Raw genomic sequence first — 13,890 nt, 5'->3', positions numbered from 1 at the left:
CAGAAAATTGCTTCCAAAATAATTTTCTGCGTATGTTTTGAGATCTAAAATTACTTTTTTATCTCTGTATTTTTGCCATCTTTGATATGAAGGAGAATGTATAACAAATTTTAACAAGTTTGAGCTTGTGATACTTATGGTCTGTATATTTTTCTCTTAGTAAAATAATCTAGAATGTGGAGTGCAACCTTTAAAAAAAGCTTTGAAATATTTTAATACTATTTTTTAGTATGTCCTTGGTATGATCTTTGATTTTTACACTGCTTTGCTACTGGGGGAGAGTTTACCTCTAGTTTTACTGTGTGGTATTTTTCCTAATTGTTTCTGACCTTTTGCATGAATAGTAAGAGAACTTTTTCTTAAAACACAGTGGGGTGTGGTTTATGGCATGCTTTTCGTTTAATACACTCTAAATTACTCTTATTTAATTATAATGAACTGTTGTTGACATTTTATAGAATGTTTTGATTATCCTTTGATTTTGGTCTATAATCTGTTGCTTTACATATTATGCTAAAATTTAATGTATTTAAAGTATACTTGATTTGGTATGAATCATGAAAAAACAGTTACTTAAAATGCGTAATGTTAATTAATCTTTGTTATTTCTTTGTTTAGGAAATACAGAATTAACAGGTCAAGAAGAACTGGTGGAGATATCTGAAGTTGACGAGGGATTTTATTCCAGGGCTGCGTCTAGTACCAGCCAGTCGGGTTTATCAAACAGTAGTCAAAATTGTAGTAACAAGGCAAGTGTAGGAAAGACTCAGAGACGGTCAGGAGGAAACAAAACTGGAGGAAAAGAAAAAGAAACTGCAGGGGAGTCTTGCAAAGATCACTTTGCTCGAAAACAAACTCAGAGAGCCCAAAGTGAGAATCTCGAGCTTCTCTCCTTGAAGAGACTTACATTAACAACCAGCCAATCTCTGCCTAAACCTAGTAGTCATGGTTTGGCTAAGACCGCTGCGACCGTATTCAGTAAATCCTTTGAACAAGTTAGTGGTGTCACAGTCCCATATAACCCATCATCTGCTGTTGGCTGTGGGACTGGGACAGATACCAATAGGTTTTCTGCTTGTAGTCTGCAAGAAGAAACGCTTATTTACGTTTCTGAAAGGACTGAACTTCCAATGAAGCATCAAACAGGTCAGCAGAGACCTCCTAGTATTAGCATTACTTTGTCCACAGATTAATTTGTAAGGGTTTTCTCACGTAACCAGTGAATCAGAAAATACGACTTTGCTTCTTCGTGAAAGTTCCCAGGGTCATCTTTCATCCCTGTTCCTGACAGGAGCCCTGATATCTTAAATTCTGAAGGCTACCTTGACTTTATGAAGGGAATAATGTCTAGGTTGCAGTAAGTTGAAATATGGTTTTGTTATTTCTTGGTTGTGTGTTTTCCCCTTGGCTTGAGTCTTTTTTTTTTTTTTCTTACTGTCTTATTTGTTCCTGTTGCCCTAAGATTGTCAGTGTGACAATACATTTTGGCAGGTTGTCTGATCAGATTGGTTACAGCTCATGAGAGGTTATGAGTCTTTTTCTTTAATAACTCCTATTTTGGTAGCTGTATGTTTGGCCTTCAGTGTAAAAGGGAATCTCCTTGCATGAGAACAGTTTTTTCAAGGTTGAGGCTGTGGTACAACTCCAGGAATTCTACAGCTGGCTGTTTAGCAAGCCAGTGTGAAAAACAGGCATGTGAAAAAACAAAAATGATATGTATGAAAAGTGCCTGCTGAAAATGTTTGTAACCAGATCATCTTTAAGATTAGTAGAACAGTTTATATAAAGCACTGGAAAATGCCTGGTAACTCCATAACCTAAAATATTATATGATTCCAGGGGATGGGAAGAGGAGTTTCTATTGTTATCTTTGGAACATTTTTATATCAGAAATCAGATTGCTAGTAGATGTGTTGTTTTGAAGTGTTTGATCTGGATTTAGCAGGTGAAGATCCCTTTCAGTTCCTAAGATGTAATAGGCCATACAACTGACTTACCCTGCTGCTGGACTTCAGAAATCCTACTTAGTTTGGATTCCCACAATTCAAAGCACACATCATTGAAGACTTCCTAGAAATCACTGAATTTTGCAACCCATCTCTCAAGATACCAGTGTTTACCATATTGAATTGTTTGTCTACAAATGAAGGAAATTAGGTAAATTTTTCATCTATAAAATATCATTGAAAGAAAATAAAAATAGTGAAATATGGACAAAGGACATTTATATATTAACTAATTTAGGGTTATATATGTTTTTGTTCTTAAATTTAAAATTTTAAGTATGAAAAATATTAAATGTGTTTCTTGTTTTGTGAACAGGCCTATTTGAAATGTTCTTGTTATGATAGAAAGAATAATCAATGTAGTTGCTCCCAACCAAAAAATAAAAATAAAAAGGCAATATGGCAGAAGCTAAACAAACTTATATGCAGCTATAGAGAATCAGGTGACCTCCAGATGGGTGTAAAAATTTGATGTTTGCTAGTGGTGGTCATTTCAGCTATGGTTGAGGTTCCTTATAAATCAAGTATACTTAAGTAATAATCTAGGGTAAGAGAGAGAAAGCAGGGTTGAGGATGAGAGAGTAAGTTGACTGGGGAGGAAGATGTAGGGAGCTGTCCCCTTCTTAGTGGTTAGTACACAGTAGTTTCCTTATTTACAGTCTTTAGCTGTGGTCACACAGAGAAAATGCTAGTTTTCCTCTTGTACCTGCTTATGCAGAGCTCAAATATATGAAAAATTTGTTATGTCTTGAAGACCGCTAAAGCATTTTCACTATGAATGCAGTTTTGACCATAACTGCTTTGGCTATCGTTTTAAATCCAGTTCTTCAAAAAGCATGAACTAGTTTTTATTCAGTAACCCTGAATAAAATATGGTTTTTAATGTAAGTGAATTTGATTTTTTTAGTGCCAGTGATAGAAATGGAATAAGATCTATTGGCATACATTGTAGGAAAAAAAAAAAAAGCAAAGCAACCAGACAGTGAAAGTTGATAAAGTATTAATTTAATAGAAATCCTGTCTACAATTTAAATCCTGTGTACAATTACTGTGAATTTCCTGTTGTCTTTTTGTAATTCTTTAACAAAGAATTTCCCCTAGGCATAGCTACTAACAATATTAATAATAGTCTTAAGAACTAATTTAAAAGATTGGCATTGGAGGCAAGTTAAGGTGCTTAGGAAACATTATAGAATAAGTTTGAGGAAACTTTAGCTGGCACAAATAAGAGATCAGATTTTAATGTTCAGCTGTTGTAATGGAACCTCATTTTGTTACTATTCTAGATCATTGCTATTATAAATCATTGTGGTCTGAGGACCAGTAAGGAACATTGGCATTACCTGCCATCTTGTTAAAAATGCAGAATTTCAGAGCCACCTTAGATCTACTGAATCATAATCTGCCTTTTAATAAGATCTCAGGTGATTATTATGTACATTAAAGTTTGAGAAGACGGTATCAAAGTGCAAACAAATCACTTATCTAATATTTAGAATCCTCAGTGGTCTCACAACCCTAGATCAAATATGTTGGATACTAGATCATTATAATCGTCATTGTTTTTAAAGCTAATTAAGATTTTAAGAGTGTCAACTGACTTAAGTCCCCTAATTCTAAATTTTTAATGAATCTCATTTATTTTTACAATAAAAATGTTAACATTTTATATTCTTCTATTATTTGAAAATGGAATCAGAGCTGTAGATGCCTACAATTTTAAGTATGAAAGGGGTACCACCCTTTTACAAAATGCACAACAAATCTTCATGTGTTTTTTCTTTTAAAAACCCTGAAAGCTTACTCAAAGGAGTGGTTCTGAATTTTTGCTCCAAGAAATTTGTCCCAGTTGATTTTCTGGAATGTGAAATTATGTTAACAGTAAAATTCTTTCGTAGTACCTTTGATACTATTTCAAATAAAGATTATACATTTGAAAATTTTTATAGCAGTTATTAATACTGGGTAATGCTAACTGTGGTGACAATGGTAATTATCCTTACTCTTCTTGTCCCACTCACTTGTCCAAATTTGAAAGTTGGAGTGGCTTTTGTAGGTCATTTTCTTACGAAGATGCTGATGTGACCATTTGGTCACAGACCTTCTGTATATCCAGAGTAATACCTTTTACCACAAGAAGGATTCTGCACAAAACTGGGGCCTTGCACCCCATAGCTCAGAGGATCTGTGCAGACATTGTAGTCCCATTCCACATTTTAAACCTCTAAAAGATTCTTGAAATTACCCAACCTCTCACTCTTCAGATACCCGACTACCTGGGATATTCTAGTGAAGCTGGGTGCCAGCTTTTCCGTTTTAGAATTGAAGTGGAGAGAGAAACAAAGACTTCAGGGGAGTGTCCCAGGGCAGGTGAGCACCCTGGAATCCCTTATTATACCACCATGGAACTTTTAAAGGCAGCTCTGTAGATTTGAAGAGTAGAAATTCTCAGTCCTTAAATGATTTCAGTGTGTTTTGAAAAAGCAATATTTCATTGCTTTTTTCAATTATGAAGTAACTGCTTAGCAAACATTATTCAATAATAATTATAAAAGTTATTAACTTTTAAAGACAAAGAGTTAAAATAAAGGGAAATAAAAATTTTAAGCCAAAATAGATGAAAAATGATCCCATTTTTAAGGGATTTTGTCTATTTTGGAAGAATAAAATTAAAGTGTTGAAACCTTTAAATTTAAATTGTAAAGAAAAATATACCCTGAGACCTAATTTTCAGCAGATATTTAAAGTAAGGCTATTTAATGTTTGAGTCTATAGGCACAATAAGTCTACACTTCATTAAAGGGAAGCACATCAAGGAAATATATATGTTAAATAAGGTAACTGAAAAAATATTTTTTAAAAAGCCATTTAAAAAAAGAGTAATTTGATGGGTACTTAAATTAGTCATTGTAGATAGAAGTTAATGTATAACAGTGTCTTCCCAATCTTTGGATAAAAAATAAACTCTCTAGTCCTTTAATTAGCATGAATTTGTACTTTTAGATTAATTGGTTAGTAAAATTATACTCAATACTTTGAGTTATTCACATTTATATTTAATATTGTTAAATTCTTCATCAGAGAACAGAAATATGTTGTCTTCTGTATTTTGTAACTTGTGCATACCTAAAGAGATTAGCAGTGAACGTTTTAGAAGATGCTTTTGTGTTTTTTAATAGTAGAGTTCTAGAGTACTTATGTCTTGATATGAAGTTTCTACTAGTAAACTGAAGGTCCTATTTCATATACTGTTATTTTCTCTTATGTGGAGTTTATTGTGTACCTCTTATCTTTATTTCTAATCACGTAGTGATACTAATCTTTTCATAGTAAATTGACTTGTTTCTAATTGTGTTCCTAGAGTTTACATTCCTAAAGAATAAATTACTACTTTGGATATTTTTATGTGCTCTCTGCCTTTTTAAGGCTACGGAAATAAACTGGAGTTTAGTTTTTTGAAGTTTTGTATATTTGTGTAAATGTTCTCCATATGCAATACTTTATACAGCAGTGTTGCCTCTTGTTTTAATGAAATAAAAACTGAAAAAATATTTTTTCCAGATCACTTTACTAATTAAAAAATCATCATAAAATTTTGCAAAAGTCATGATGTGGAGGAAGAAATTAAAGGAGGAAGACTTAGGTGAGTTGAGCTATTGAGAGCTTTTGGGAATAAGCCATAGGACAGTGACATCTCATTCCTGGCTTTACGTTTTACATGGCTGTGGATGAGAAGTGTGACAAGTTCATTAGTATCCATCCAAAAGAAGAAGAGCTCCATGGGTCATGCACCAGTGACTGATTATTTGTCATACCAGAAGTACAGGCAAATTTAGATAACAGTGCTTTGCCCTTTTATCTTTCATATGGGTCTTTATCTCTTGAGTGCAGAGACTATATGCCCCTAGTTCCTAGCATAGGACTTTGCGCATGGTAGGTATTGAGACATTCAATGAATGTGTGAGTTAGGTTGACGTTAGTTTTGGGAAAGAATCAAGGATAAGGTCTCCAATGTATTGTATTACAGTAAAAATTTTAAAATTTCATTTACTGACTAGGAAATCTCCATGACATTACTTGAATAGGATTACTGTGTGTGCTTAGAAACAAAACCCTCTTAGAAGCTTGAAAAAAAATCCTGTTGTATAGTTGATTATATATTTGGATAATTCCATTTCATCTAAGGAAGTAAGTAATTTAGGAAATATTTTCTGACTACTATTAGAGGAGCAATCATAGAAAACAAGAGAAGTGATTTTGTAGGCAGTATGTTAGCCCTATGGAATACAAACTCTTCTAGTGACTTTAGCAATCCCAATAAATAGTTGATTCACTTCATAGAATCTGTAATACCAGCATATAATTATTTTATAATTATTAAGAAAGGCTTTTACAAATAATTCTCGTCACTTGGTAATTTCCCTTGCATTGTTATTGTGGTGGTAGATAGCTAATATTTGTAGTTAAAATTATGATCTCATTTAGTCTTCAAAACAGTCCTATAAAATGATTAGAATTCCCATTTTACAAAAGAGGAAACTGAAGCTCTCAAAAGGGCAGGTGACTTGCCCAAGGTCACTTAGCTGCTGGGTGGAAAGCTAGAGCTTAAACATAGGTCTTGTGACTCTCACTTTTCTATCACTTGGTAAAAGAAGATACTAAGTGAATACTACATAACAGACATGTGTTTGATATTCACTCATTCCATCTGTCTTATAGGTGACAGAGTTAAGTTTTAAGGTCAAAATAAAAGTTTTCCAAAAATAAATTATGATTCGTTTTGTAGAGCTTTAGGTAATTGTGTTTCAGTGGTAAACTGAATGCTAGTTATTCTGGTATTAAAAGCATAGTAAAATATAAATTAAGTTTTTGTTTTTTTTTTTTACCTGTCAGATAGATAAGGATTAAAAAGATTGATACTAGTATTAGTATAGGTGTGGGGAAATCATTAGTTTAAGAGGCCATTGGCAGGACTTAAATTGGTACAAGTAAATTGATGAGCAGTTCAGCAGGATCTATCAAACTTTAAAGTGCATATACCTTCTGACCTAGCAGTCCTGCTCTTCCATGTTTATTCCACTCTCTATATTTTACAGAAATTTTAGCATAAGGTATAAAGGTATTCACTGCAGCATTGCTTGTAATAGCAAAAAGAAAAAAAAAAGCAACAATCTAAATGACCGTTAATAGAGGACTGGATAAATTATGGTGCACACATATAGTGGAATATGATGTAGCTGTGGAAAACAATGCAGATGTGTATGTGGTTATTCAGAGAGATTATTTAATAGAATGTTCCCTGAAAAAAACATGTCACAGAGCAATCCCATTTTTATAAGACTTGGGTAGAACATTTAATATGGGTGTATATGTGTTTATATATGTTTATATATTCATATATGTACATATGTACAGCACATGTATGTTTGCTGGTATGTGGGGAGGAAAGCATTATTTCTCTAAGTATGATCTAAAGACAGCCTGCATTAGGGAAAAAATGGTGCTTTTAAAAATAGAGATTCCTAGGACTTGTGCTGATCCCTCTAAGTCAGAATCACTGAGTGAAGCATGGAAACCTTTATTTCTAACAAGTTTCTCAGTTGATTCTTATACAAACTTAACATTTGGTTTAGTAGCTGACAGCAATGAATTGGTTATCTTTATGTCTCTGGTAGTGGTTTGTAGTTAGGGAAGACAAATGTGTTTTAAAATTAATTGTTAAATTGAGGTATAGTTGACACATAATGTTATATTAGTTTCAGGTGTACAACATAATGGTTCAATATTTGCATATATTGCAAAATGATCACAGTAAGTCTAGTTAATATCCATTACCATACACAGTTACAAAATGTTTTTTCTTTTGTGATGAGAACTTTTAAGATTCACTCTCTTAGCCATTTTCAGATAAGCAATACAGTATTATTAACTGTAGTGATCATGCTGTACATTACATCCTCAGGACTTACGTATTTTATGACTGGAAGTTTGTACCTTTTGACTCCCTTCACGTATTTTGTTCACCTTTCCACCCCGGCCTCTGACTTATTTCACTTAGCATAATGCCCCCAACGTTCATCCATGTTATCACAAACGGCAAGATTTTCTTCTTTTTTATGGCTGTATAATATTCCTGTGTGTGCGCACCACATTTTCTTTATCCATTCGTCTATTGATGGACATTTAACGTTGTTTCAGAAAGGACAAATTTCTTGACCAGATCTTGTGTTCTAAATGGGGCTCCCCCTAAGATAAAGCCAATTAACATTGATTAACATCATCAACATAGACCTGTTAGTGAAAGGTAAATTGACCTGACACACAAAAATGATTCTACTGTATAGTACATGCCAATTAAATGAGCAATCCTTAACAAAAAAACCTTTGCTGTTGTTTAACTCTCTCAGATATCATCTGATGACCTGCTAATAAAGCAAAATTAAATACTAAAAGTTAACTGCAGTAAGACAGTGCACCACCTTGATATGCTTACCTGTCTCTCAGAACTAGAAAATTAGCTCTTTGTTGAGTTTTGAGACCTGTGCCCAAATGGTTTAAGACATGTCTGTCAAGACAAGGAACTGATTGGATTTGGCAAAGTTAAGAAATGGTTTAGGATTGGTGGACACAGCAAATAAGGACCTTGAAGAATCTTGATAAGTAAACTGTTGTTTGATAAGCTAGCTGTTTGCCCAGGTCAGCAGGTCATTGTCTCCATCCTATAGGAACTTCCTTATGCAAATAAAAAATTAAAGATTGTTCCTGTTTGTCTTTTGTTTTGTTTTGTTTTGTTTACCATCTTATCTTTCCTGGGCAAAGGTTTACTGGAATGAATAGCTATCTCATATTGATGTAGAGGGCCTACAGTCTTATCTAAGCCATACTGACACTGATAGTTTCAAGTCTGTTTCTCTCTCCCCATTCAAAGATTGTAAGTCAATACTACAAATACAGCATATTGATACATCGTTAATGACTTCTTAGGGTTCTACAGAAGATCTCAGAGATTTCTTCTGAAGCTTCTTGACCCTTATCACACTTGATTTATACTTGTAAAGTGCTGTAATATAATAATCCTCATCACATTGTACTGCGATTATCTTTTCACATGTCTGTCTCCTGCACTAGACCATTGCCCTGTGGGAGTTTAGTATAATACCTAATACATGATAGTGAATAAGGATTTGTTTTACTAGACAGAATGTAAATCCAATCCAGGAAATGAGCAGCAACGTAGGGACACTGTGTTGCTCCTCTTCCATTCAAGAGAAGTCTGTGAAACTCATTTGGTTTTCTAATGTACATCTGTACAGAGATGAAGGTGAAGGTTGTAAAACTTTACCACTTTGGTTCTTTAACGAGTATCTACATAAAAGTTTTTTGAGAAGTAAATTATGATACATCATGTTTCTTTTTACTTAAACTAATGAATAGCATGAAGATTTTTCTGGGCTTATGTTTGACTTTCTTTTTCTACCATATTCTCTTCAGTATTTCTGTGGCGCACATAAGTGATATCTAGACTCTTTAGAAAATAAAGTAGGAAAGACTTAACTTCAACACTACAAATTCTCACTTCTTGCTTCAACTTGCTTCCTTTTATAGAAGCTACAAGTATGTTTAACTTTTGTATCCCAGGTCCATTACTACCTAATGAAGGCCTATAGTGCATTTATCTTAAAACTTGTGTTCTCTTCACTTAGCCAAGATGCTTCTACTTCTGTCTTGCCCCCTGTGCTATATAATTTTTACTAACATTTTCTTCTCCAAATCGCTTGAACTATAACCCTCTGGAAGAACATGTCACCACTTCCTCTTCTATTCTAATTCTACTCTAGTGTGGAATCTCGTTTCAATATTCATTTACATCCACCAAGTTGAATTTAATGAGGCAAGGTATGTTTGAAAGGAGAAAACAAGCAAGCAAGCAAACCCATGAACTATACTTTTAGTAGGAGAGAATATTACAGTTTGCCAAGCAGGAAAAAATTGAGCTGGGTTCTATAAGCACTACAGCACAGTATGCTGGTAGTAGTTAGAGGTAAACTGTGGCACTACAACCCCACTCAGCAATGGTGGTAGAGGACACGTAGAAGAGGAACTCTTACAGTGAGAATAAATCTGAGCAGTATTTCTTGTCTGCTCTGCACAGAAGGTAAAGATATCCCAAGGTACAGATCTGCCCCATTTTATGACTCATAGTTGGCCAGGTGGTAGAGGACATGGAAGTAACAAGGTTGGAGGATGAGTGATAAAATTCAGGCACTAAATGTATGGTTGGACTTCTCAAAATGGGCTCAGATTGTAAGAATAATTGTTTTCTACATAAATACTAAACAAAGACCCCATTTGAAGGAGATGCTAAGTACTCAGATGGTCAAGATGATTCTGAGGATGTCAGTAGATCTTTCTTTCATATCCCAGTCCTTGTTCAATCAGCTAATGAACAAAGTGGCAATACTGGAAGCAGAAGGGCTATACATGGACTTCAACAATATGGCCCTCATGGGACTTCCCTGATGGCGCAGTGGTTAAGAATCCGCCTGCCAGCCGCATAGCATAGGGAGACCATCTCAGTGTTTTGTGGCCACCTAGAGGGGTGGGATAGGGAGGGTGGGAGGGAGACGCAAGAGGGAGGAGATATATGTATATGTATAGCTGATTCACTTTGTTATAAAGCAGAAACTAACACACCATTGTAAAGCAATTACACGCCAATAAAGATGTTAAAAAAAAAAAAAAAGAATCCGCCTGCCAATGCAGGGGACACGGGTTCAATCCCTGGTCCGGTTAGATCCCACATGCCGCAGAGCAGCTAAGCCCATGTGCCGCAAATACTGAGCCTGCGCTCTGGAGCCCGCGAGCCACAACTACTGAACCCACGTGCCACAACTACTGAGGCCCGCATGCCTAGAGCCTATGCTCCGCAACAAGAGAAGCCACCGCAATGAGAAGCCCGTGCACCGCAACAAAGAGTACACCCCACTCGCTGCAACTAGAGAAAGCCTGCGCGCAGCAACGAAGACCCAGTGCAGCCAAAAATAAATAAATAAATTTATTTTTTTAAAAACTTATAACAGACAAACAATATGGCCCTCCTTTCGTCAAGGCTACCCTTGTTAGAGTAAGCCTGCGCGCAGCAACGAAGACCCAGTGCAGCCAAAAATAAATAAATAAATTTATTTTTTTAAAAACTTATAACAGACAAACAATATGGCCCTCCTTTCGTCAAGGCTACCCTTGTTACTGCCACTGGTAAGAGCCCAGTCTGACGGCAGGAGTGACAAATCCTAAGATTTCATGCCCTAGGGCAACCAAATAGTTGCCTAGTGGCAGACCAATTATACCAAATCTCTTTTGTCATGGAGAAGCAGCTATTTGTTCATAGAGTAGACACTGTTAACCTGGATTTAGATTTGCCTTCCCTGTCTGTCATGCTTCTGTGTGCAACACTAAGTGCCCTATTGACCATCATGATTTTCCTCAAAATATTGCATCTAAGGAACTTGCTTTATAGTGTAAGAAGCAAGGTAGAGGGGGAATTCCACTTCCATTAATGGTAGACTGGGTAACAACATCAAGATTTCCATGGACATCTAGATAATCTGAACGAATTCTTTTTAAAATACGAAAATCTAGAGAGGCAAGCCCAGCATTGCGGCCACTTCTTACCTGGAGGTATTGGCTGATTCTAGAAGAAGCGCTTAAGGGGATGAGCAGTGCTTTTACTACCCCCAGAAGGCTAGGAGGACAAAAATTGGATACTAGTGCATGCCATCTCATGGGGAGGGGCTTAGAAAACTCCCATGCTTTGGTTTGGGGTCCCAAAAAGCTCCACCAGTGAAGGAAAAGTGAATTGATGGTACACTCCCCCATCCCTCCAAATTCATGGGGAATTTAGTGCAGCATCAAATCATCTCAATTCCTGAAATTGATTTGAAGCAATCCCTTAGGTGCCTGGTAACAAACAAACAAATACTCTGTTGAGGAAAGAAAAAACATCTCATGTTTCCAGTTCCATAATTTTTCAAATTAAATGTTCAGCAGAGAAGAAACAACCAGACACTACTACAGCAGAGCAGCCCTCACTGAGGACAGCTAGTGACATTGGATAAAATAATTTAAAACCTCTGTTTGAAACCATTGAAGAACTTTTAGGCAAACAGGACTCCAAGAGCCAAAATCCCAGAAAGAAGGTGTGCAGAGAAGAGTTTACAGAGCAGGCCTGACATACTATCCTTAGAAAGCCCTGCTTGCAGTGTTGGCCTTTGGCTGGCACCTGGGAATTTGGATTACAGGAATGTTCCCACCATTTCCTAACTGATAAGGTAGTTTACTATGTATAAACTGATTTTACAAACAACATGGTTTATGCTGAACATCTGCTTTCCTCTGGGCGTCTGTAATTATGATACGTGCTAGGCAGAAGGTGCCTATGTGAACAGCTTCTTATACAAACCCTGGGCAGTAGATCTTTAAAGAGTGTCCCTGGCAGATAACATATCACATAAGTTGTCACAATTCAATACTGGTGGAATTAAGCACATCTTGTGTGATTCCACAGGGGAAAATTCTTGGAAGCTTGTGCCTGGTTTCCTGTGGATTTCACCCCATGCACTTTTTCCCTTGGCTGATATTGCTTTGTGTTGTTTTGCTGTAATACATCATAGCCATGAGTACGACTGTATGCTGAGTCCTGTGAGTCGTTCTACTAAATCACTGAATTTGAGGGTTTTCTTGTGGACTCTCAACACAGAAGGTAACCAGAGAACTTGTGAGCAAACCTTGTGCAGCTACTTTTTCCTTTATAGAATTTGCCAGTTTGGGACACACATCTGGGTAGAAGGCCCAGGAAGAGAATTTCTGCTAAGAATCAGAGAAGCAAACAAATTATAGCAACTCCAAGGAACTAGAGAGACAAAAAGCTTAGGGTCATCAAGCCAACCAACACTTGAAAGACCTAAGGTCCCAATAAGGCAGAAAATTTCAGAGAAGTGAGCCTGATACTCTGCTGGTTTTCCCCTTGAGGATTTGCTGAATTCTGGGACTGATCAGAGCAGAAAGATTAAAAAAAAAAAAAAAAAGGCAGAAACCTGAAAGCCAAAGCAAAGATATCTATTTGTCTATCTTTTCTTTCTATCTACTATCTATCTATCTATCTATCTATCTATCTATCTATCTATCTATCTATCTATCTATCTATCTCATCATTGTATTTAAGAAACAAAAATTGGAACAGGAGAGAGAGTAAAGCTTATAAAAATTACAACCTAGTTTCACATCCACTGAATTATAGATTGGATTAATGTGATCTGCTTGCCACCACTCTTATCTTCCTACCAGGGAATAGGGTGATCCCTCCCTGTATGAAAATAACATTCCAGAGACAGCACAGTGTATCATATACAATATCTAGCATTAAGTCAAAAATTATGAAGAATACCAAAGAGTAGAACCATGAGGAAAAAGACACTAAAAGCAGATCCACAGATGATCCAGTTATTAGTGTTATCTGATATGGATTTAAAAATAGCTCTGATTAATGAGTCGAGATTGAGAATTTAATAAGAATTAGAATCTTTTTTATTCAAAATTCTGGAACTGAAAAATGCAAAACCTAAAATTAAGAACTCAGTATATATATTTAAGCAGATTAGAGAATGGATTAAACAATCAAAAAGAGATTGTTAGGGGCTTCCCTGGTGGCGCAGTGGTTGCGCGTCCGCCTGCAGATGCAGGGGAACCGGGTTCGCGCCCCGGTCTGGGAGGATCCCGCGTGCCGCGGAGCGGCTGGGCCCGTGAGCCGTGGCCGCTGGGCCTGCGCGTCCGGAGCCTGTGCTCCGCAACGGGAGAGGCCATAGCAGAGGGAGGCCCGCATACCACA

The 13,890-nt window shown here is 36.2% G+C and overlaps 1 protein-coding gene across 4 annotated transcripts in view; it reads left to right on the top strand.

Moving 5' to 3' along the window:
* HYCC1 (hyccin PI4KA lipid kinase complex subunit 1) overlaps positions 1–2,415 on the top strand; it is a 93,377-nt gene extending 90,962 nt beyond the window's left edge. The window contains exons 11-12 of one of the 4 annotated variants that reach the window (XR_003679906.2): positions 619–1,357; positions 1,943–1,997. Coding sequence is in view for 2 of the 4 variants with exons in the window: in XM_028490103.2 (XP_028345904.1) it covers positions 619–1,146; positions 1,943–1,992 (578 nt within the window). In the remaining 2 variants the exon portion in view is untranslated. Of the gene's footprint in view, positions 1–618 lie in introns of all 4 variants that reach the window. The other 3 variants (XM_028490103.2, XM_024128463.3, XM_024128473.3) reach the window with 3 other exon arrangements.
* The last annotated feature ends 11,475 nt before the right edge of the window (positions 2,416–13,890 follow it).

Source organism: Physeter macrocephalus, chromosome 5, assembly GCF_002837175.3.
Source record: "Physeter macrocephalus isolate SW-GA chromosome 5, ASM283717v5, whole genome shotgun sequence".
Classification (NCBI taxonomy): Eukaryota; Metazoa; Chordata; class Mammalia; order Artiodactyla; family Physeteridae; genus Physeter; species Physeter macrocephalus.
The sequence above is the reverse complement of the archived record's forward strand: the minus strand, read 5'-3'. Positions and strand labels throughout refer to the sequence as shown.